The 23,950-nt window shown below is 36.2% G+C and overlaps 3 protein-coding genes across 5 annotated transcripts; 1 reads left to right on the top strand and 2 right to left on the bottom strand.

Annotated features, from left to right (window-relative positions):
* The first annotated feature begins 78 nt into the window (after positions 1–78).
* On the top strand, positions 79–11,474 carry LOC114190854 (ubiquitin carboxyl-terminal hydrolase 9-like). Of its 2 annotated transcripts, none has more exons than XM_028079906.1 (14): positions 79–285; positions 397–598; positions 4,132–4,386; positions 4,895–5,039; positions 5,765–5,824; positions 5,931–6,026; positions 6,321–6,707; positions 7,302–7,442; positions 7,920–8,090; positions 8,462–8,719; positions 8,795–8,937; positions 9,897–10,430; positions 10,530–10,800; positions 10,904–11,474. In XM_028079906.1, exons 2-14 carry the CDS (start codon positions 444–446, stop codon positions 11,048–11,050), a joined length of 2,763 nt encoding a protein of 920 aa, XP_027935707.1. In that variant the 5' UTR covers positions 79–285; positions 397–443; the 3' UTR covers positions 11,051–11,474. The 2 variants fall into 2 exon arrangements, with proteins under 2 accessions (XP_027935707.1, XP_027935708.1); XM_028079907.1 differs by having other exon boundaries at positions 81–186.
* Positions 11,475–15,482: 4,008 nt separating this feature from the next.
* Positions 15,483–17,673, bottom strand: LOC114192577. Its single transcript, XM_028082337.1, has 2 exons — positions 15,880–17,673; positions 15,483–15,643 (listed from the first exon to the last, which is right to left on the bottom strand). The coding sequence occupies exons 1-2, from the start codon at positions 16,862–16,864 to the stop codon at positions 15,606–15,608; spliced, it is 1,023 nt and encodes a 340-aa protein (XP_027938138.1). The 5' UTR covers positions 16,865–17,673; the 3' UTR covers positions 15,483–15,605.
* An 882-nt stretch (positions 17,674–18,555) lies between these two features.
* On the bottom strand, positions 18,556–22,169 carry LOC114189560 (glucan endo-1,3-beta-glucosidase 11). 2 transcript variants are annotated; one of them, XM_028078158.1, is made up of 4 exons: positions 21,862–22,164; positions 20,661–21,769; positions 19,589–19,738; positions 18,556–18,777 (listed from the first exon to the last, which is right to left on the bottom strand). In XM_028078158.1, exons 1-3 carry the CDS (start codon positions 21,911–21,913, stop codon positions 19,673–19,675), a joined length of 1,227 nt encoding a protein of 408 aa, XP_027933959.1. In that variant the 5' UTR covers positions 21,914–22,164; the 3' UTR covers positions 18,556–18,777; positions 19,589–19,672. The 2 variants fall into 2 exon arrangements, with proteins under 2 accessions (XP_027933959.1, XP_027933960.1); XM_028078159.1 differs by having other exon boundaries at positions 18,566–18,777; positions 19,589–19,735; positions 21,862–22,169.
* Positions 22,170–23,950: the final 1,781 nt, after the last annotated feature.

The raw sequence follows: 23,950 nt of genomic DNA, 5'->3' as shown, positions 1-23,950 counted from the left end.
CATTTCAGTAAAAGTTTTATTTTTCTTGAAAAAATAAGCATAATTTCAAGATTGGTGAGTATTGAAGGTGGGGAAATATAAGAGAGAGAAGAGGCAGTTGAAAAAAGTTTGTGCAGTGAGTTAGATCGTTTCATTTCATTGAGTTGCACATTACCTTCCGTGTCCTTCCTCTCCCTGCTATCTAGGGTTCGTCGAATATTCTGTATCTTGCCTTAGCCTTTAATCTTTTTCTTTTTTGTTTGATTTCTCCGTCACTGTTCATCTACTTCGATCTGTTCAATTCAGGTACTTGCCGTGTGGCAATCATCTTCTTCTTTTCCTTTTTCACTTGTTATTCTGTTTGATCAATTTTGCGCTGGTTGGAGCTTTAGCACTTACTTAATCCCGACTAATTAGGGCTTTATTGGAGATCTCCGTTGTACGTTGCCTCCAAAGAATTCACCATGACAATCGCCGATGATTCAGTTTTTCCTATGGATAATGTGGCGAGTTGCATACAGCTTCCGCCGGAGGAGGAAAATCGGATCGTATCGGAGTTGATCAAGGAATCGGAACTTAATTTGAAAGAAGGCAACTTATATTACGTCGTTTCTAACAGGTGTTAACCTTATATATTTTATTTTGTTTTAATTTTGACGAATTTATGCTACACTGTGTTGAGCGTGATGGATTCGGATATTATCGATTGAAAAGTTATGATTATTGGCACCTGTTTCGTGTATATAGTCTATTAGTTTATGTCTCTATCATGGAGTGAATGGATCGTGTGTTGTGCTAGTGCCTAAACATGCATATGCTAGAATGTTTGCTCCGATGTATCCTTTCTCTTGTTTTTCCTCTCCCTACAATATTGCCAGGCTAGCTCTTTTAAAAATATTGTTATGTAGTTGCTATTGGACCTGCAAGGGTAGGCCTACTGCACATGAGAGCTGATATAAGTTGCTATTGAGTACATGTTGTTGTCGTACCTTATAAATCCATTAACCCATAATTCTTTGACCTGCCTCTCTGTTTCATCCTTCTGGTGATGTGCATTAAGGGCATACATTCATTAATCCCTAACCGTGTAACAAGTTTATACCATGAGACTTGGTTCATATGGTGGAAACCCCTTTTTCTCTTGGAAAGTTTGCTCAAATTTACTCAAAATCACTTTTAATCCTTCCTGCTATTGTTCATTAAGATGCCTGAATCGATTCTCTTCTTCCTTTGGACCACAAATAGCAATAGGCATCATAAGTCCCTCTATCCTCTTTGAATTTCCTCCAACCAAACATTGCAAAGTCGTTTGAGTTACACAACATTCCCCCTGTTTTGTAGCTGTACCCAAGTGTCTCCCATGTTTATTTTTATGGTATGTAACTTCCAACCCACCACCGTTTTCTCATTGAAGTAAACGATGCTATCCCCAACACCATATCAATGTCTTTTAGATCAATTAAAAAAGCATGCAACAACACAAACTACCCAACTCCATCACAAGATTGCGACATATACCTCTCGTCTTGGTGCCCCCATCAAGATGCGCATGCTTTTCATATCCTTCTTCTTCCACCTTATTGGCTCCATTATATTTCGTGAGATAAAGTTGTGTTACTGCACTATGCACCAACACACACACACACAAGGCCCATGAATCCTTCCTTCTAGTTTTAACATTTGTGGCTGTTCCCCTTGTGTATGCGATAGGGATTGCAAACTGATGGCACTACACTCCATCATAGTCCTCCTCTTATGACACGTCACCTTTCTTTTGTATGTGGTCTTATCCTCCATCTCATCAAATAATGTAAGCTTTAACTATTTTTCTAGGTACACATGTTGTGGAGTATACACACCACCACACTTGAAACATAGGCTCTTATTCCTTTGGTCTAACAAGTATCCATAGGACCCCTTTAGCTCTTGGGCCACTTGTAGACCTTTCTAACATTTTTTTTATCGGGCCCTGGCCTATCTGTACCTCCTGCTGACCATAAATTTTTACACCCCTATCAGCATTTTGTTGAACTTTGTTAAGGAAAGTCAAATTGGGCCTCATGGTCCAATGTGACCAAACACGAGTCATTTCTCCCCTGCGTATTGTCTAACCTGTCCATTGCCCTTGTAACACTAATGAGGCGTGATCTTGACAATGATCTCAAAGCATGTAAACTTTGCACCCTCTTGATCTCTTCGTTCAATTCATGGAGGAAATGAGCAAAATATTGTTGCTTAAGAATCTTAGGGACTTGAGCAATCAAGAATTCAAAATCCTTAATATATTATTCAACATTGCCAATTTGTCGAAGTGCAGTGAGCTGGTAAGCATTCCCTTTGGCTAAACCACCATATCTATCCAATGAGGCTTGTTTGAATTGCTCCCATGGTCTTCCCTGTTCATCAAGGAATTGGAGAACTGTATGGATTCTCCTTCCATAGATAGTAGAACCAAGTTGACCCAGACCTGATAGTTGGTCTCTTGCACTTGAAAATAAAGTTCTGCCTTGATTATCCACCTTGTTGGATCCTCCCCATTGAACATGGGTAGTTCCACCTTTCTTACCAATTGGCAAAACTTCATCAAGTATGTCACCTTGTAATTTCTTCAAGTCCCTGCCACTGCTACCCGTTGTCTTCTTTAGTGACTTGGTTCCTTGCTCCAACAATTTTTATTTCTTTGGATTGTGGTTCACCGTTTGCTCTTTGTAAGTTCCTAACAACCTGTCCACATTTTTGGAAAGGAGGTCAAACAACTTAGACTAACTGTTGGTGTTCTCTTTACGCAATTCCTCCATTCTCTTGTGATTCTCTAGTGCTTGAAGCCGCATAGCTTCCATGGAATGTTTCATGCTGGCAGATCTTTTTCTACCATATGTAGTCGTGAGTCCTCTTGTTTTTGCTGGCTCTTAATTTGAATCACCGTCTACAAAACTCTTCTTCTTTTTGCCTTCTTCCTAGGGGGCATCCACTATGGCAGGTTGGACCTCATCCAATGCAGCTCCTCAGCCTTATCTTGTTATTGAATTGTTAATTTTGCCATAGTTTGATTGTGATTCTAGTTTGCCTCTTATTTATTAATAGTGATGTTGTTGACATTTAAACTTTTGCAATTTTTTAATATTTGAATGAAGGTTCTATGATTGAGATGAATTGGCAGGGTATTTTTAAATTGTGAATTGCAATGAAAAATAACTTCAAATATATCATATACATGATGCATAAGGTTCAAGTAAACAATTTAAGCAAAGTCATTTAAAACAAAACTTTGTGAAGCCCTTTTTATTTGAAGAATGGAAACAAGGCAATTAAATAGCTAAATACAGCACATGCGTGTGTGAGTGACAAGTGAAGGTTGAAAAAAAAAATTGGGTTAGTTTACAAGTGCTCTTTTGAATTAATTTTTCATTTAAAAATTAAAGCTCACATGACTTAATTTTTCTTTTTCATGAAAAATTGGTGAATAAATGAAAACATATGAATTGTTGAATATTGCATCAATCGTATTGATGATACAAAATTACATAGATCCATTTGAGTATCATAAGATACAAAGTCATCTAAGATTTATCTGATGATTCAAATTGGAAGATAGGAAAATTGGATTGGATTGAAAGATTCTGCTAGCTATAATTTTAGCATTTATAATCACCGTGTTGTCTGGGATTGACAACTACCGACCTTCACAATGTACATGATATCTTTCCATGTACTCAATTTATGAATGGCTTGTTCTATTTTAATGTTCATGTTTGTGTATTTTTGTATTGCATTGTAATCCTGCAAAAGTTTCAACAATCAGTTTTCTGCTGTGGTTTTATGAGCTCATTTATTGTGTTTTCTTTTTTTTCAAAGACTTTTTTAATTAAAAATGTCTATTTTTTAAGATAATTAGATATTTCATTTTTCTTGAGAAAAAACCAAAAGCTGTAGAAAAGTTTCTGCATCTTTGATTTCTCTTATTATGGAGTTTGGCCAATTTTTAAGAGACCTTTTGAGGGATAAGTAATTACTTATCACAGAAAAACTTGATCCGACTTACCCACAATGCTTTTCTTGGATGCTAGAATGAGTAGCTTCGGAAAAAAGCAATAAAAGAAATATGTAACAGTGTTTTTGTGTAAAGCTTAATTCCTTTTCTGTTGCATGCAGCTGGTTTTCAAGGTGGCAGAGTTATGTTGGGCCTTGTGTTGGTATGCTATCAATTGACAAACAATCTTCTGATGGGCGGCATGCCAACATGACACACACAAAGATTGCCAACAGACCTGGGCCTATTGATAATTCTGATATTATTTCAAAGGGAGACAACTTTGACAGCAGCAGTTTAGATATTTGTCGAATGTTGGAAGAGGGTACAGACTATGTTCTAGTCCCTGAAAAAGTGTGGGAAAGGCTGTTGGAATGGTAATTGTCAAAATAATATTTTTTCTTTTTAATGTGGAGAAAATTTATGATCTAGTGGTTTGTAGTTTGAAGGAAGGGCCATCCATATATGCATAAATTATATTAATCCTGTATTCTTTGAAGAGACAGTGATAAAATAATCTCGAATAGATGTGATTAAGCATGCATTGGTTAATTTGTGGACACAGATTTAGTAGCACAAATTGGAAGCAATTTCCTAATAGCTTATATGAACTGGTTTTGGAATATTATGATAAAAGAAGAGCCCAAAACGTGTTTAATTTTAAAATTTCCCCCTTGAATCTTTGTAAGCAATGTTTTTGGTTGAACTCTTAACATGACCAGGTTTAATATTGAAAATTTGAAGCTAACCTATCTACAGATTATGGAAACCTCTTGACATTTGGGGATGGAAAAATGCATGAAATTAATTCGACATGTCATTGGATGCAATAAAGTGCTTGATTTGTGTAATGTGTAAATAGATTTCTGTCTCACTATTGTCTAGGTACAAAGGTGGACCAGCATTACCGAGGAAGTTAATTTCTCAGGGTATTGAACATAAGCAATACAGTGTTGAGGTTTACCCACTTAGTCTAAAGGTTACTGATGCGAGAGACAACAGCCTGTTGATTGTAAAATTAAGCAAAAAGGTACAGATTGATTTCATTACAATCTCTTTTGTTCTAGTTAGCTTTGTATTAATCCCAATGCTTAATAGGGTGCTAGATTATTTATTTATTTATATGCTCTGTATGTTGGTCTTTGATTATCACTACAAGAACTGATTGTGCTATTTTCTATAAATTTTAATGTTACCATACTGTATTTCGAAGTAGTTGATTTTTATTTTCTGTAATTGTTGTATGATGAATGAAGGTCATTAAATTGAAATTTCACACATGTTTCTCTGTTTTTGTGGAAGAATGCTCATAAAATTTAGTTGAGAATAAAAAGATAATATAAAATTGAGGGCTTGAGAGATCCCTCTTGTGATCTTCTATTTATAATGATAGAAACTGATACAATGGAAGATGAAAGATCAAAAGACTACCCTAGATTAGCTACAACTCATAGAGTGCACTAGACTCCTAGGTACAAGACAAGGTACTAATCATGATTACAGCAGATAAATGATTCCCAATGCTCTACTTATTACTTATTTCAACAAATTTAAAAGTGAATTTAATAGTTGTAAGTGCAAACCATACAATTAAACGATAACAGGTACATGTTTATACTGGTGTCTTGACACATTATGCTTCTAGTCTAGATGGTACTGTATTTGGTTGTATCATGATATAATTTGATGATTGAATGTGAATGAGCCATGATTCTGATTTTTATTTTTTTCTATTCCTGTAATATATTTTTTTAGGCTACTATAGGTGAACTTCATGAGTTGGTGTGCAAAATCAAACACGTAGAACAAAAGAAGGTGCTGTTCCCCTTAATGGTTTTGCTTTTATTTATTTCATTTGTTATAAATATCTTACATTTCTCCTCCTGTCTTTTTCCTTTTTGTTTGTTGTCAATTATTTTAGGCCTGTATCTGGGATTACTTCAATTCAACAAAACATTCACTGCTGACAGTCTCAGAGCAGACATTGGAGGAGGCTAACTTGTTGATGGACCATGATGTGAGTGCCCTTAAGTAATGTAGATCTTTACTGTGTGTTTGGTTTGACGTTTGGAGCCTTGGATTCATGTTTTGGATGTGAAAAATGGAATCTACTGAAAGTAACTTGGGCTTGGATGTGAATCACAAATCCACGTTTCAATTTCACTTGATCCTACGCCAAACCAAGCATACACTTAATTGTAATATGGAATTCTTCTAAATTTATGTTTAGATACAAAGATCTCCTAACTTTTTTCTTGGTATTGATTCTTCTATAGAAGCTTGATGCTCCTGATTCATCTCTTGCTCACAGATTCTTCTAGAAGTATTACCTGATGGAGATCAATCTTCTCATTCTGGCATGGATTCAATGGGAAATGAACTAGCTTTGGTACCATTAGAACCTTCAAGGTCATCTGTGTCAATTGCTGGGGGACCCACCATGTCAAATGGTCACTCAACTGGATCTAGTTTTAGTTTGTATCAGGGAACTTCTGTTAGTTCGTCATTGACCAATATGGATGATAAACATGATATCTATAAAGGTGAAAGGGGTGGTTTGGCAGGACTGCAGAACTTGGGGAACACCTGCTTCATGAATAGTGCTATTCAATGTTTAGTCCACACTCCACCGCTTGTTGAATATTTCTTACAGGATTACAGTGATGAAATCAACATGGAAAATCCATTAGGAATGCATGTAAGCAACCATTTTAATTTGTTTATATGTTTTTTTTTCCTAGTGTTCTACAGTTATAAAAATAGGGCTTAAATATATTTTTAGTCCTTATAAAATAAGTGAATTTTAATTTTGTTCTTCATGAAAAGTTTCTTATTTTTCTAAAATTTGAAAACTATATTGTTAGTTCTTACAAAATGAATGAGTTTTTTTTAATATAGTCCTGTAAAACATTTTTCTTTGATTTTCATCTTTTCAAAATTTGATAAAAATCATTATTTTAGGGATCATAAATATTTTTACAAATGTCGTATGCTGTCATTGTGTTACATGCACCATTGAGTGATACCTAGGATGCTTATTTGTCATTTAGTTCAACACATAAGCAGTTAATGAGTGTAATATAGTACTAGGTATGGTTCATAAATAATTATTTCAATTTTAAAGGAACTAAAACAAAAATTTTTCTAGGGACCAAAATTGAAACTCGTTCATTTTACTGGAACTAAAAACATGTTTTAAGTCTAAAAATAATGTATCATTGGTGACTTTGCTTTGAAGGCACTTTCAACATTTAAATTAATTCTGCAATTGTTACATGTGTCTGGTATGCAGGGTGAGTTAGCACTTGCATTTGGTGACTTGTTGAGAAAACTTTGGTCTTCAGGGCGAAATGCCATTCCACCCCGTGCATTCAAGAGCAAATTGGCCCGATTTGCTCCACAATTCAGTGGTTACAACCAGCATGATTCTCAGGTTAGTTTATGCAAATTGTCTAAGTTCCTTATTTTTGTGATTACTGTCAGGTATAAACTCAAGGGCTGTTATTACTTAATACTGGAATGCTGTCTCCTTATGCAACATTCAGACAACTTTAGGCATTCTTCCACCAACCTTTCTGTAACATGAAATCCCTTCTGTCAACCATTCACTGTTTCCATGGGTAAATGCAACATCTTTGGTCATCTGTTTCAGGCGCAGTTGAGAGTTGGGATGAGAGTAACTGAGTTAATTTTTTGTTTTCTTATCATCTTTTTCTTTTGTATAACGTGCATTGGCAGAATCCTACCGAAGAATCTGGTTTAGCTTTAAAGTTGCACATAAGAAAATTTGATGATTGCTTGAATTTCGTTCAGTGAAAGCTTTTAGTTATTTTAAATTGTTCACAAAAATTGAACTTCAGCCTTTTAATGGTTGTTGTATGTTCTCTGATTATTGGATTTCTTTCTTTAGGAATTGCTTGCCTTTTTATTGGATGGTCTGCATGAAGATTTGAATCGTGTGAAACAAAAGCCTTACATTGAAATGAAGGATTCGGACGGTAGGCCAGATGAGGAGGTTGCTTCAGAGTGTTGGAGAAATCATATGGCTCGGAATGATTCATTGATCGTTGATGTATGCCAGGTGAGTTTATGTCCATGTTTTATCATAGGCACTTACTGCATTGTAATTGATCCTCCACTAGTCGTCTCTTTTCTTAGTTAACTGTTTAAATTTCTGCCCTGTTTTCACTTTTCTTCCCTCCCCTGTTTTGGCACAAGAAGTGAAGAGAAGTAATCATGAATTACTTACTATATTTATATATGTTTTACTCTATTCAATTTTAGTTTATAATTGGTTTTGTTCTCAATTTTTTTCCCCTTCTCAATAAGCCTTCTCTACTTTCTATCAATTTTAACTGAATTTTCTATAGAAGCTTGACAATATGGAGTCTCAACTTTAATTTCATTGTACTAAGCGTGGCATTTTTTATTTTTCTACAATAAAATGCTCAGGGTCAATACAAGTCAACGTTGGTTTGTCCAGTATGTGAAAAAATTTCAATCACTTTCGATCCATTCATGTACTTATCATTGCCACTACCTTCCACTGTCAGTCGCACAATGGTAGTAACTGTCTTCTATTGTGATGGGAGTGGTCTTCCAATGCCATACACCGTGACAGTTCTGAAACATGGTTCCTGTAGAGATCTTTGCCAAGCATTAGGCACTTCATGTTGCTTGAAGAGTGATGAAATGCTTTTGCTTGCAGAAGTAAGTGCTTCTCATAAAAAGTTGCTTTTTGTTGGCTTTGATTTCAGTGATTGATGGTTTATGTCTATCTCTTAGGTTTATGATCATAGGATTTATCGATATCTAGATCCGGTGGAATCCTTGAATTCAATAAAGGATGATGAACACATCGTGGCGTATCGAATTAAAAGGGGAGCTAGCGAAACAAAACTTGAAGTAATACACCGATGGGTGGATAAGTAAGTTTACCTCTTTTGGTGCCTCTGTCCATTTCTTTTCTGCACCTCTCCCTCACTCTCCTATAATATTTTCTGCACCTCTCCCTCACTCTCCTATAATATTTTCTGCTTGTCTCTGTATCCCCCTCCCCTTTTCTGCACATCTGTACTCTCTTTCCTCCACACCTCTCTTTCTACTTCCCTCCTCCCTCTCCGTTTCTCCTTTACAGGTTTTTAAAAATAAATATTTAAAAATGAAATTTTATATATGATGGGAATTATATAACTTTATCCAGACAAAGAATAAAATACAAGGAATTTGAATTATTTTATTCAAACAAAATGTATTTAAATTTAAAAGTCTTTAATTGAAGCAACTATACATCCATTCATTTCAAATTTGATAGAATTTTTGCAATCATCTTTCCAGACATTTCCTAACTTTTTGGTCAATATATTCTTAGGATTCCCTTTGACTGAAAGTAATATTGTTGGTAGTTCGTTCTGTTGCAATTTTGGAAAAAAATTGCGTAAATAGATTTTTTCCCCTTGGAAGTAATTGATTGGTTACACCACAGTTTTCATTATCTGTTGATCTCTTCCAGAGATGGAAATGAGTAATCCATAGATTTTTAATGGTGATTAAATAGACTGTCTCTGGATGCATTCATTTCCTATAAATTCTGTGTGTGTGTGTGTGTGTTTTTTTTTTTTTTTTTTTTTTTTTTCTATTTTGTCCATTATTGGGCGATTTAAGTACTATGGAGTCTTGCAGGTACCATTCAAATTGGTAACTATTACTCAGGAGTTACCAATATCTTATAGGAGTTAGGATGGTATAAATAACCATTTGTGGCTTAGCGTAGGCAATCTACCATAGCATGATTTCTCAATTGCTTATAGACAAATATGAATAATATTTCAATTTCTTTATTACTGTTTGATTTGATTTTTTAATTACCTTGATGTTCATTGAACAGTATGAAGGGTGGAGAAGGGAAGCCCTTCGGAACCCCCTTGGTTACTTATTTGGCGGAAGATCCTCAATTTGGAGCCAACATTGAGGCTTCTGTACTTCAATTGTTGGCACCTTTAAGAAAAGCATATTCTTCAACCAAGTCTCATGATGGTAAGGAAAATGGTTTCGTCTCAGCTGGCAGTGATGAGCAACCGATCATCTCTGATACTCACAGCGAATCGCAGAGTCTAACAATTGGAAGCAAAGAACAAGCGGGAACATCATGCGGGGAGTCGTCTTTCCAACTTGTTTTAACAACCGAAAGTTCTGAACCCATTGGGAAGGCTTCTTTTACAAAGCCCAGCAAACTTATAAGAGTTTTTCTTGATTGGACTGAGAGAGAAAATGAATTGTATGATTCTAACTATCTGAAGGATCTCCCGGAAGTTCACAAAACTGGATTCACTTCGAAGAAAACCAAGCAAGAAGCTATTTCTTTGTTTTCTTGCTTGGAGGCATTCTTGACGGAAGAACCTCTGGGACCAGATGACATGTGGTAAGATTTGGTTTTTTGTTTTTGAAATGGATTCATACTATACTACCGTGAGCTTTGCTTTGAGGAACATTGCCGCTTTAATTTTTTTCCCTTAATTAGGTACTGCCCTAGATGCAAGGAACACAGGCAAGCTACAAAGAAGCTTGACTTGTGGAAGCTACCCGAGATTCTTGTTTTTCACTTAAAACGATTTTCCTACAGTAGATACCTGAAAAACAAACTTGACACTTTCGTGAATTTTCCCATTCACAATCTTGATTTAACCAAGTATGTGAAAAGCAAAGATGGACAGTCGTATGTGTATGACCTTTATGCAATCAGTAACCATTATGGTGGTCTAGGTGGTGGGCATTACACTGCTTATTGCAAGGTATGTTAATAACAGCACCTGCTAAATTTGTGAATTCATTCTGCTGACGTTTGAGACGTTTCCTTTAAATCCATTGTTCAATTGTTCTTCCAATTTTTAACAGTTGATCGAAGACAATAAATGGTGTCATTTCGATGATAGTCATGTCACTCCTGTTACTGAAGCCGAAATTAAATCCTCTGCTGCATACGTGTTATTCTATCAGAGAGTTAGAACTAAAGGCGAGATGGATGGAGAGACATCAGTGTAGACCATGATGGGCCATTTTGTTGGTTGATGCCTGGCTTGTATGCTTATAGCAGTTAGCACGAAACGGAGATCATGTCCTCAATAGTTACTTTACTTAGCAGTGCAAAACTGGTAGGTGAAATGTTACCGTGGCATAACAGCTAGCTATTGAACAACAATGTTTTAGATGAGACAGAACATTTGATATCATTGGTAGTATCAGTGCAAATCACTACATGAATGATATCATTTTTTGATAGGGAAATTTTGGCAGCCTACGATCTATTTGTTATTTCATTTCATCGGAGGTTAAAAAAGATGATCATATTGAATTCATCATAATTGCTGTTTGACTGTTGTATTGTATGCATTCGCACCGTGTGCCTTGGGCGGCGCACGTGTTTGTGAAAGAAATCAACGGTGCCCTCTTTCCCTCGTGTTTGTGAAAGGATTCTAGTACCCAGTGTCACGTGGAAGAGATGAACAACACCTCATTATATTTATTTATTTATTTATTAATAGTCGCTTGCCTCCATTCTCATTTATTGCTTTTATATGTTTCTCCAAAACAAAAGTCTGTTTCTACGCCGCTCCTCTAGGCAACATGAAGTCCCGTTTCTGCAACCAGTACTAGATTTTAGTTGGAAAAGGAGTTTGTGACAAACCATTTTTAATAAACAGCCTCCACTGATAATTTTAAACTGAGGAATGGAATGGTAAATTTATTTTTTCTTATATTTTACTTATTTTATAAATATAAAAAACTATTTAATGTAAAATATGTTTTATCTTGTTTCATTTTGTTCTTGTATTGATAAAAGTATTTCCTTGGGCCCTTGGTTAATGAAGTGAAGAAAAGTAATTAGAGATTACAGACTTTTTAACTTTTTATTTTGTTTCAAAAATAGGTGAGAGCGGATTACCTCGCCTAAGACTTGTCTGTTAGTTTGTCTATCTTGACATGTATGAAGTAAATAAATGATTTATTGTAAGTATACCAATTATAAAGAGAAATCTGATAATACTTTAAATAAATAAGGAATTATATTGTAATATATATATATATATATATATATATATATATATATATATATATATAGGAGATTTTTCTTTTTGTGTCCACATTTCAAAATACCAATTTTATCTTTTAAATATAATAATTTATTAAATTTTTAAAGTTCACCATTACTTTTATCAACTTTTTATAAAATCGACTATCTCTACTTCTTCTCTTCTTTATTTATTAATAGTTATTCTTTCATCTGTTCTGATATATTTCACTTTATTTTTAATAAATATAATTTTAGTTTATATATTAACTTAATAACATTAATCATCTACTACTATAATATCATACATATTTAAAATATAAAGGGGATTCCTCTTTTTGTGTCCACATTTCAAAATACCAATTTTACCCTTTAAATATAATAATTTATTAAATTTTTAAAATTCACCATTACTTTTTCCAACTTTTTATAAAGTCGACTATCTTTGCTTCTACTTGAGACTGAGACTTTAAAATATGAGTAGTGGACTACAATACCACTCTCTTCCTCTTCTATTTATAATGAAGCAAGCACGTACATATGAAAAGATATGAAAAAATTACTCTAAGATACTAGGCATGATTACATGCAACAGTAGATATGGAGTAGGTAGTTTCCCACACTCAACACCCTACACATAGGGTTAATGATACAATAGGTATAGGTAATAATTCTAACACTCCCCCTCAAGCTGGAGCATACAAATTGTATGAACCAAGCTTGGAACAAATGAACTCAACCCGAGGTCCCCTTAATGACTTGGTCAACACATCTGCAAGTTGGTCATTTGACCCAACGAACTCAGTACAAATTTCCTTGGTCATCAATTTTTCTCGAACAAAGTGGCAGTCAATTTCTATGTGTTTAGTTCTCTCATGAAACACTGGATTTGATGCAATGTGGAGAGCAGCCTGGTTGTCACAATACATCTTCATGGTCTGAATTTCACAGAAGTTAAGCTCTCGAAGAAATTGCTTTACCCATATGAGTTCACACGTGAGAGACGCCATTGCCCGATATTCAGCTTCAGCGGTGGATCGAGCCACTACATTTTGCTTCTTACTTTTCCAAGAGATAACATTTCCTCCAAGGAGGACACAATATCCCGTAGTAGAGCGTCTGTCAATAGGAAAGCCTGCCCAATCAACATCACAGTACCCAGAGATTTGAACATTTCCTTTATCTTCATATAGCAACCCTTGTCCTGGAGCCTTCTTGAGGTACCTTAAAATACGGATGATGGCATTCCAATGTCCAAGACATGGAGTCTGCATAAATTGGCTAACAATTCCAACTGCGAAAGATAGATCAGGCCTCGTAATAGTGAGATAAATTAACTTTCCAATGAGCCTCCTATATCTCTCTGGATCGGAGAATAATTCGCCTTCTACTGTTGTTAACTTCTGATTCGGGTCCATAGGACTCTCAACTGGTCTGCAGTCAATCATACCTGTTTCTTGTAATATATCAAGAGCATATTTCCTTTGAGAGATTACAACTCCATCTTTTGACTGAGCTACTTCAATGCCCAAGAAGTATTTGAGGCTTCCGAGATCCTTGGTTTGAAAATGTTTACACAAGTGCTCCTTCAGTTGAGATATTCCAGTAGTATCATTTCCTGTAATAACAATATCATCAACATATACTATTAGGTAGACACATTTCCCAGGAGAGTTATGTTTGTAAAAGACTGAGTGATCTGCCTCACTGCGTCTTAACCCAAATTTCTGAACAATGGAGTTGAATTTTCCAAACCAAGCTCGTGGTGATTGTTTGAGGCCATATAAAGATCGATGCAATTTGCATACCATGCCAGACTCCCCCTGAGCAACAAACCCAGGAGGTTGCTCCATGTACACTTCCTCCTCAAGATCACCATGAAGGAAGGCATTTTTGATATCCAATTGATGAAGAGGCCAGTGACGAATTGCTGCCATTGCAAAGAAGAGGCGAATAGTAGTCATCTTGGCCACGGGAGAGAAGGTGTCACAATAGTCAAGGCCATAAACCTGAGTGTACCCTTTTGCAACCAATCGGGCTTTGAGTCGATCAACCTGACCATCAGGGCCAACTTTAATTGCATACACCCATCGACAACCAACAGCCTTCTTACCCAAAGGGAGGGGCACGAGCTCCCAAGTATGATTGCTTTCAAGAGCCTGCATCTCTGCAATCATGGCTTGTCGCCATCCAGGATGATCAAGTGCTTCATTCACATTTTTGGGAATAACAACAGAAGACACTGAGGATAAAAGTGAACAATAGGAAGGCGATAATCGGTGATAGCTAAGAAAATTATAAATGGGATGTGGATTTCGAGAGGAACGAGTACCTTTTCTGAGAGCAATGGGCCAACCTGAATCACCTTCACCAGGAGTCGTGGGATCAAGAGACGAGGGAGAAGAATTTGAAGTAGGGGATTCACCATGTTCTGGAACAACTGGACTATTCATCGGCATCCTGTGTTGGAGAGAGTCAATAGGTGGAGATGATGGCTCAGGAGGACTTTGGTCGAGACTTGGAGGGACAGGGACATTGGAAATATTGTACTCAACCACGGGAATAGGAAGGACCTGCTGGATGACATGGACATCTTGAACAGATGGAGAGAAGTAAGGGGTCTGTTCAAAAAATGTAACATTGGCAGACATGTAATATTTCTTGGTTTCAGGAGAGTAACATCGATACCCTTTTTGAAGTCGTGAATAGCCCAAGAAAACACATTTGAGAGAGCGAGCAGAAAGCTTGTCTAACCCGGGAGACATGTCATGAACAAAACATACACAACCAAAAACTCTAGGAGAAGTGTGAAAGAGAGGATTGTTTGGAAACAGAATGGAGAAAGGGACCTTATGATTGAGAGAGGAAGATGGCATCCGATTAATAAGAAAACCTGCAGTTAAGATGGCATCTCCCCAGTGATGGACAGGAACGTTGGCACTAAGCAAAAGGGTACGAGCAGTTTCAACTAAGTGTCGATTTTTTCTTTCTGCTATACCATTTTGTTGTGGCGTATGAGGACAAGTAGACTGGTGCAGGATACCATGGGAACTCAAAACATTAGAAAGAGCAGACGAAAAATACTCTTTGGCATTGTCACTTCTTAAGATTTTAATTACTTGACCAAATTGATTCTTGATTTCATTCAAAAAGGATGTGAAGAGGGATAATAATTCAGAACGATCTTTCATAAGATAAACCCAAGTACATCTCGAATATTCATCAATGAAAGTAACAAAATACCTAAAGCCAAAAGATGAGACACGACTAGGTCCCCAGATATCGGAATGGATGACAGAAAAACTAGAAGTACACTTTGATTGAGATCTTTTAGAAAAGGTAGATCTAACATGTTTTCCTAGTTGACATGACTCACATTCTAAAGTCTGGAGACGACTAAGTTCAGGAAACATTTTCTTTAACTTGGACAGGTGAGGGTGACCAAGCCGATCATGTAACATTTTAGGATTGGGGGCTGCAACACATGACACACGTGGACGAGATCCAAAATGGTATAATCCGCCCGCTTCATATCCTTCTCCAATCCGTCTCCCCGAGCCACGCTCCTGTATAACAAAAGATTTGTCATCGAAGGTTACAGAGCAATTCAATGTTTTGGTTAACTGACTTAAGGAAATTAAATTGAAAGGACAATTAGGGACAAAAAGGACAGATTTTAGATTTAAGGACGGAGATAAGATGGCTTGACCGACTCCCTTTGAGGATGTTTTAGAACCATTTGCGAGGGTTATAAAATGAGATTTTTCTTGGAATGAAATGGTTGAGAACAAAGAGGTATTACCAGAAATGTGATCAGAAGCACCAGAGTCAATTACCCATGAATTGTGACCTTCCATGGATTGAGAGATGCAAACAGTTGATGTACTTGGAGCTTGAGATGACTGTGCCAAGCTGTTGGATTTGAGGCGTAGGTACTCTTGATACTCGTCCTCAGTGAACTTGGAGTCAGTAGTCTCTGCCTGGGAGACATTGGCTGTTTTGGCAGGAAATCCATGTAAAGTGTAGCAGTTTTCTTGGGTATGACCCATCCTTTTACAATACGTACACTGAGGACGCCCACGACCTCCACGTCCACCTCCTCTAGTTCCACGACCTCCTCTTCCTCGGGTGGCAACCATGACAGATGGTTCCATTACAGCAAGAGTTTCTGGAGTTTGAAGAGTTGGAACACGTATCATGCGGGAGATCAAAGTTTCCATGGAAGGAACCTCATGAGAGGTCAAAAACTGATCTCGGATATGATTAAAGTCTGGGTGTATAGCGCGGAGGATCATTACCATATAGTACTTGTCAAGCTTTTTCTTCATTTCATCTAGAGAGTCGACTTCCAAGAACATTCGAAGTTCTTCCACAGCAGCTTGAGCGTCATTCATGAATGACATCATATCATGGTTAGTCATTTTCATAGATGCCAACTTGTTCGCCGAATCATAGAGGCGTTGAATATCATTTGCATAGATATTCTGAGTTCGCTTCCAAAACGAGTGGCAAGTTTTGAAGGCCCGTAGGGACATCAAAAGTCGTGGTTCCACCGATTGCCACAATAGAGCACATAGTTGGAAATCCGCTTGTTTCCACTGTTCAGCTTTTTCAGAAGGTATGTGGCTGCCATCTTTCTCAAGGTGTTCGTGGTGTCCTTGACCGAGAAACCACATCTCGACGGCAGCGGACCAAGATAAGTAATTTTGGCCATTTAGTTTCTCGGACGTAATGCAGGGGCTTCCGGAGAATGAAATAGCACTCCCGGTAGGACCTCCAGTGGCCATGATAAAGAGAGGATCTCGGAAAACAGTAAAACAGTAACGAAAACAGTGAAACAGTGACGATTTTCGACTTCGAAAGGGACGATTTCCACAAGAGGTGCTACTGAACTTCACCGGAACAGAGATTTGATGGTCAAAACGGGTAGAGGAGGCTCCGGCGACGGCGACGGAGGTGGCGCGACGACGAACTGGCGACGGGAAGGCGGCGCGTGAGCGGCACGCGCCTGACGGCAGCGAACGGACAAGACGCGCGTGGAGGCGCGTGGCGACGGCGCTGCCTGCGACACCGGCGGGGTTGGCTGTCGCGCGGAGAGGCGGTTCAGATCCGGTGGTTTCCGGACGGAACTGCGTCGGTGGACGGCGGCGGACGGCGGCGGACGGCGGCGGACGGTGGCGGACAGCGGCGGAGGACGCAGACAGTGGCGGACAGTGTTGAGAAGTTGTTTGACAGTGTTGGGTAGTTCAGAAACGAGGTTAACCGAACTTAGACAGCCGCGGACAGCGGCGGTGACTAACGGCGATCAACCGCGGACAGCGGTGACGGACCAGCTGAGACAGAAACCAGAGCGGGATCGACCCGCTCTGATACCAACTTGAGACTGAGACTTTAAAATATGAGTAGTGGACTACAATACCACTCTCTTCCTCTTCTATTTATAATGAAGCAAGCACGTACATATGAAAAGATATGAAAAAACTACTCTAAGATACTAGGCATGATTACATGCAACAGTAGATATGGAGTAGGTAGTTTCCCACACTCAACACCCTACACATAGGGTTAATGATACAATAGGTATAGGTAATAATTCTAACACTTCTTTTCTTCTTCTGTATTTATCAATAGTTATTCTTTTATCTGTTCTGATATATTTCACTTTATTTTTAATAAATATAATTTTAGTTTATATATTAACTTAATAACATTACAATATTATCATCTACTACTATAATATCATATATATTTAAAAATTATATACACAAACGCAATAGCACCTGTGTTTACGCTAGTATATATATATATATATATATATATATATATATATATATATATATATATATATATATATATATATATATATATATATATATATATATATATATATATATATATATATATATATATATACCAGCATGTAAAATCTAGATTCATATTTATTTTTCCATCCTAGTGCTAGGTTAGTAACCCTGTATGACACCTTTTGAGGGTTGCCTCACTCCAACTTTAGGGTTTCGTAACTCTTATGAACGTTTACCTCACTCCAACCTTAGGGTTTGTGACTATTACGAAGGTTAATAAATAGGATAATTGTGGTTTATTTGAGCTAATTTAGAAAGATTTGTGAGAATAGTTTATGCCGTGTTTTTAAGTATTTTTATGTACAAAATAAGTTCTGAAAATATTCATAATAATCTGGTCTATTCTTTTACTCTTCACAATAAATATTTTAAAAGAATATTAAAAATAATAAATAATAATACATACAATTATAACAAATGAACTTATCTTACGCTTTACTTTCTTTTTTCCAATCAAACAATCTCTTTTTTGATTTGTTTGTTATTTTTTTTCGTTCTCTTTATTTATTTATTTTTCAATGAAGTGGAGCATAATTCTTATTCAAGGAATTGAAATAATTGTACCAAAATAAAAATTTTGCATAAGAGTGGGAGAGGAGGAGGTGGATGAGTAATAGAGTTGAATACACTACAAAACATATTTATTATGAAAGAATGTCCGATAAAAATACCAATCAAATTGCATGTATTCCTACTTTAATGTAATAATAAATATATAAAATAATTATAAAAAATAATAAAAATAAATTAGTCCCCGGGGGTGGGGAGTGACAAGAAAAGGTTCCTGAAGTCCACAGCTAACTTTCCTTCCTTCCTAAACATCTCATCTCTACTCCCTGCAAAATTGAAACAGACACAACAAAAGGTTAACTTTCTTTATTTATGCTGCCAACAAAAAAGTGCCTAATGCTGATCATACTCATGCTGTCTGTTTCCTAACTACTACCTTTTTCACACGTCTATTCTTTCCCTCATAACGCTCCCAATAATACTTATGTTGCCAACAAATTAATACTTAACCCTCCTAATCCAATCTTAATCATCATTACGCTCACCACCTACTTATAATACTATACTCTCACAAACTTACAAAAATTGTCTTACAACATTATGTCTCTATAGTAAAAAAGTACACCATTCTCATATTGCATAATTTTATAATTACAACATTTCTTTAAATGTTTTTCCAAGTTTCTCAAATGATTGTATTTATGTGTTTACCTTTGTATACCACAGTATTTTTAAAGAATTTTCGCAAATAGTCTGTATTGTAAAAGATATAGATATCTGACTATTGTGAAGTAAAATTGTTTTTTTTTCCTCTAAATTAAACTAAAGTTTATATCAGGTAGAAAATTTATACTAAAATTTCCATAAACAGATAATTCAAGATGAAAAAAAAAATAAAAAACAAGTTACTTCATTTTTAAGGAAAGTGAATTTTATTTAAAATAAAATTTACTCCCACCAAAAGGTACAGTACTGCATCCAAAAATAACACAATTTCAAAATTTGAATGGACATAATGGTCTTTATCTCTTTATAAGGAGTGCGACAATAATTCCAACAGTAAGGGACAAGTAAAGTGAAAAATAAAAAATAAAAAAAATGTATTAATAATAAGTAAGCTTGTGTTGTGGGGTTTACCTTTACTCCCTTCTCACTCTGCCTGTGCTCTTCTCCCCCTTCGCCATGACCCCCTCTCTTTCTTTGGATTCTGCTTAATTATCCTTAAAACTTCAAAATCAGCAGCGTCACCAAAAACCATAACCAAGCTCCAACTAGACAACATCTCTCCTGTCCCAAACCCAACCAAACATCCACGTTATTACAGTACTAACGGCTATATTGTCAGTAAAAACTAACTAGTTAGTTGAAAAGTTCAAAAATAAAGAACCCTCGTTAACAATTATTAAAATATTCTCAAAAGTGGGCATATAAAGAAAAAAAAGAAAACCACGCAAACTTGGAACTTCATCTAAAAATGTATACACCTGAACCCAGTTATGGATTTATAAACATCGAGGACATAACTTCAGAATAATTATTCTTCTACTTTCCAGTCACAAATCAAACATACGATAAGTTTGAATTAAAAAATACGATAAACTAACTGCTTAATTTTTATTTTTATAGAGTTTAATTATTGCATAAATTACTTTTTATTCATTATCGATATAAAACTTTTTCCACTCCCTATTATCTCATAAATGTTGGGTAGAAAATTTAACTTGTATATATTTTCAACGAGTAAAAAATAGATATCACGATCACATTCAGGAAAAAAGAAAACTCTGGTCTGCGCGAAATCGACAGTTTCATTGATAATCCCGAAAATACTTTCTGTCTCACCAAAACTAGAGTTAGGTTACATAATTTTTAGTTTAACTAATCATTTGATTTAATACATTAATTAACCTTTTATTTTTATTTCTGCATTTTTAATTTATTTTTATACATACAATTTTGCATTTTATTTTTTATGTAATATATTTTCATTCTCATAAAACTGAGTAGACCGAAACATAAAACAAAACCTGTTGGAATAAAAACTAAAACGTACGAAAACTAAAATAAAAAATTGCCACCTATAAGAAGCAAATTATTGATTAAAATAAATTTAAATAAGGAATCAAATTGGCAACCTATTACGAAACTTTTAGCTTAATAGCAACAGTTGTAATAAGCAGAAAGTAGTAGTGGAATTAGTGTAACTAACCAGAGAGGAAGCAGAGGAAATGGACAAATATCCGGTGGAGGAGGTGGGTGGCCGCGGCGGCGTGCCAGCACCGGTACTGTTACTGACGGCGTCGTTAGGAGCAGAAGCCAGAGAGAAGCCGAGGGGGTAGGCAGGGGTCCCATCGGGCTTAAAAAGCCCATAGTTGCGTTCGGAAGTTGGGCCGGGCTTCATGTTCTCATTAAACAGAGCGAAAACGTAAATGTTCAAATCGGAGTTGGGCCTGGACGGTGTGCCCTTCTTGCTGCTACTCATAGCCATCTTAATGAGATTCCCATTATACTTCTTTGCGTTCTCGAGGTTCGCACCGGCTTCGTCTTCATCCCCCTTCGAAGGCCAACCGGTTTCCGAAATGTGAACCGGCAACTTCCCGTAGCCTAAAGAGTCCAACGCGGAATACACCGCGTCGATCTGCGCGAACAGCATGTTATCGTAGTGGAGGTTACTGGAGGGGTCCACCATCCCTTGGTTGGGTTGGAAGAGGACGAAGTCCAAGGGAACCTGTTTCGGGTTGGCCTTGTAGGCGAAGTAAGGGTAGGCGTTGATGAGGAAGGGAGATCCGGTTTTCGCTTGGAAGCTCAGGATGGGAGCTAGGCACGGAGCCAGGTCCGAACGGAATGCTCCGGCCGAAGGAGGATACGAGGTTTGGAGCACGGCAAGGGAGTGCGTGGTGGTGACGGTTATTTGTTTGTCGAGGGCGAGGTTGACGAGCGCGGTGTGCACGCTCTGCATGGCTGGGAGGAGGTTGGAGGTGAGGGAAGTGTCGTTGAAGGTGAGAACCTCGTTCCCGACGAAGATTGAGGTGATTTTAGTGGCTGGGAGGTAGGGTTGTAGGTTGCTTTTGATCCATGCCTGCGCCTTGCTTGGATCTTTCATTCTGGACAAGTACTCGTTGCCCAGACCCACCATTACTTCCACTCCGGTGTTGGCGAAGGCTTTGAGAACCCTCGGATCTGCGTCGTAGAGCTTCACTTTGGTTGCTCCCACGCATTTCACCAACGCCACCGCGTCGTCCGGTGAGGGAAGATTGTTGGCGATTTGACCGTAGTTTATCCCAATCGACACGACGGTGGTTGCAGGAAGTGCTACGGCTACATTACAACAGCATTGTGAATTTCCATTCCGATGAAAAAGTAAAAAGGAAAATTAATGGTTGAGAAATTTGGTTAGTTGATTAACTTACTGGTAATGAGGAAGATGAAGAAGAAGCGAGGGAATGCAGAATGGTCGTCCATGGATGTTTGAATAAATTAGGAATGTGAAGAGAATGAGTGTTTTGGTGTGAGTGAGGAGGGTTGAATAGATCGGGGAAGATAACAGAGAGAGAGTGTGAGCGAAGAGGTGGTAGATATTTTAATTTAGTAAGAAAATGGAAATAAAAAAAATAAAAATGATGACAGATAAAGGAAAAAGATTCCCTGGAAAAGTATGGGAAGGGAGACACGCGGAAAGAACAACAAATTCGCTTATTTAGAAAGAAGAGGAACAAGATGCTTTCTCATGGAACCCTCCTCTTCACCTATGTATATGCTTCCTTCTTCATACTCAACACAAAACTTATTATTATTATTTTATTATTATTATTATTATTATTATTATTGTTGTTGTTGTTGTTGATAGTAGTATAAAAAAAAAGACAAAACAAGGTCAAGAAGAAAACTACCTGGATGGACATTTCAATCTGTTAATTTATTGGCCATTAATTATGCATATTTAAATTCAACCAATTGGTTCGGTTATAAAAGTAACATTGAATGGATTAAGTTTATTTGTCATTCAATTCCAAATTTACCAGGTTCATTCCGTCTACGCACTTTAAAAATATCAAGACTGTTTTTTATGAGTGTTTTATTTTTTAAGAGGAAAGAGTATAAAATAAAATTGGATGGATTAATTAAAATATTTTGTGATTCAATTTGATGGTTCGGAACCGCGTGATGGGAGATAAATGGTGATATTTTTGATTAAAAAAATTGGATTTAAAGGGTAGAAATTAATCTCAGTAACAAGCATAAAACCAATAAATTATCACCAGCTAACTAATTAAATTAAATCATAGGTTTTTGATTGGGTGAAATGAGGTTATGTAAGATAAGTTGAAGCATTTAGCACTTAACTAATTACGTCGTAGGTATAATCAATTATATTTAAGATATAATACATTTTGCATTTTAAGTGTAGGTTTGTTTATGCAATGATATAAACATAATAAAGATAATAAATGATTACAAAAGATGACGAGTTATGAATTCTACAAATATTATGAATTCTACGTATTCACCTTCTTTTTCCTTCAAATTCATTCTCTTAAATTCATCTTTAAACACACATAAGCAATGAATAATTAATTCTGTAAACATAATTTATTAATTATGCTTATATTGTAATTATTCATAATTGATTATAATGATTTTTTTTTTGGTAAAACTACTTAAATTATATATACAAATTATTCAGTAACTTAAAATACTGAGTCATTTTTAAAATTTTTTCTACCCAAACAATCTACCAATCGCATTTTAACCTTATTTCTCCTATACTTTCTTCTATATTTTCTTTCAGCCTATCAATCTTCTATATTTTTTTGTTATTATTTTATTTTTAACCGACCTCTTTTCCTACTTCCACTCACTTAATTTGTATCCGTTGTAATATATATTTATATATAGAGACTATTTCACTTTTTACGTTTACTTTATATATTTGTGAGAAAAGAGTTAGTAACATAGTCATGTGTACTAATGATGAAATTCATTAATAGAAATGAAGAAATTCACAATAAACTGAGAGTGATAGATTTATGAGGACGATGACTCTGGATAATGTAGAAGGGACCCAAGCAATCCTTCTTCACAACTTTATTTTCACTTTCACATTTTCGTGATCAGCATTTCCCAAACCCAACCTCTAGGAAACTGGAAACTCAGGCCTTTTGTTTTTGATGCATAGCTTTACAGCCACGATTCTACGAGACGTAATCTACACTCTTCTTTTTATTGTTACAAAACAAAAAAGCCTGAACTTATTTGTCTGCTATTGCTCAAAAGAAATAAACGAATCAGAAAATTTTAAAAAATAAAAAAGTGGCCGGGAAAGATGCATTAGCGGACGATTAAAAAAAATAAAGGAAGAATAAAATATCATATTTGTTAGTGTTGTTTTTGTAATATGATTCATCATTTTCCCATTATTACTCTAGTCTTATTATACAATATCAAATGTATATGGCCTTCAGAACTAGACAGAGACAGATCCACTTATGTTTTCTTATG

The sequence above is a fragment of the Vigna unguiculata genome, chromosome 7 (genome assembly GCF_004118075.2).
Source record: "Vigna unguiculata cultivar IT97K-499-35 chromosome 7, ASM411807v1, whole genome shotgun sequence".
Taxonomy (NCBI): Eukaryota; Viridiplantae; Streptophyta; class Magnoliopsida; order Fabales; family Fabaceae; genus Vigna; species Vigna unguiculata.
The sequence above is the reverse complement of the archived record's forward strand: the minus strand, read 5'-3'. Positions and strand labels throughout refer to the sequence as shown.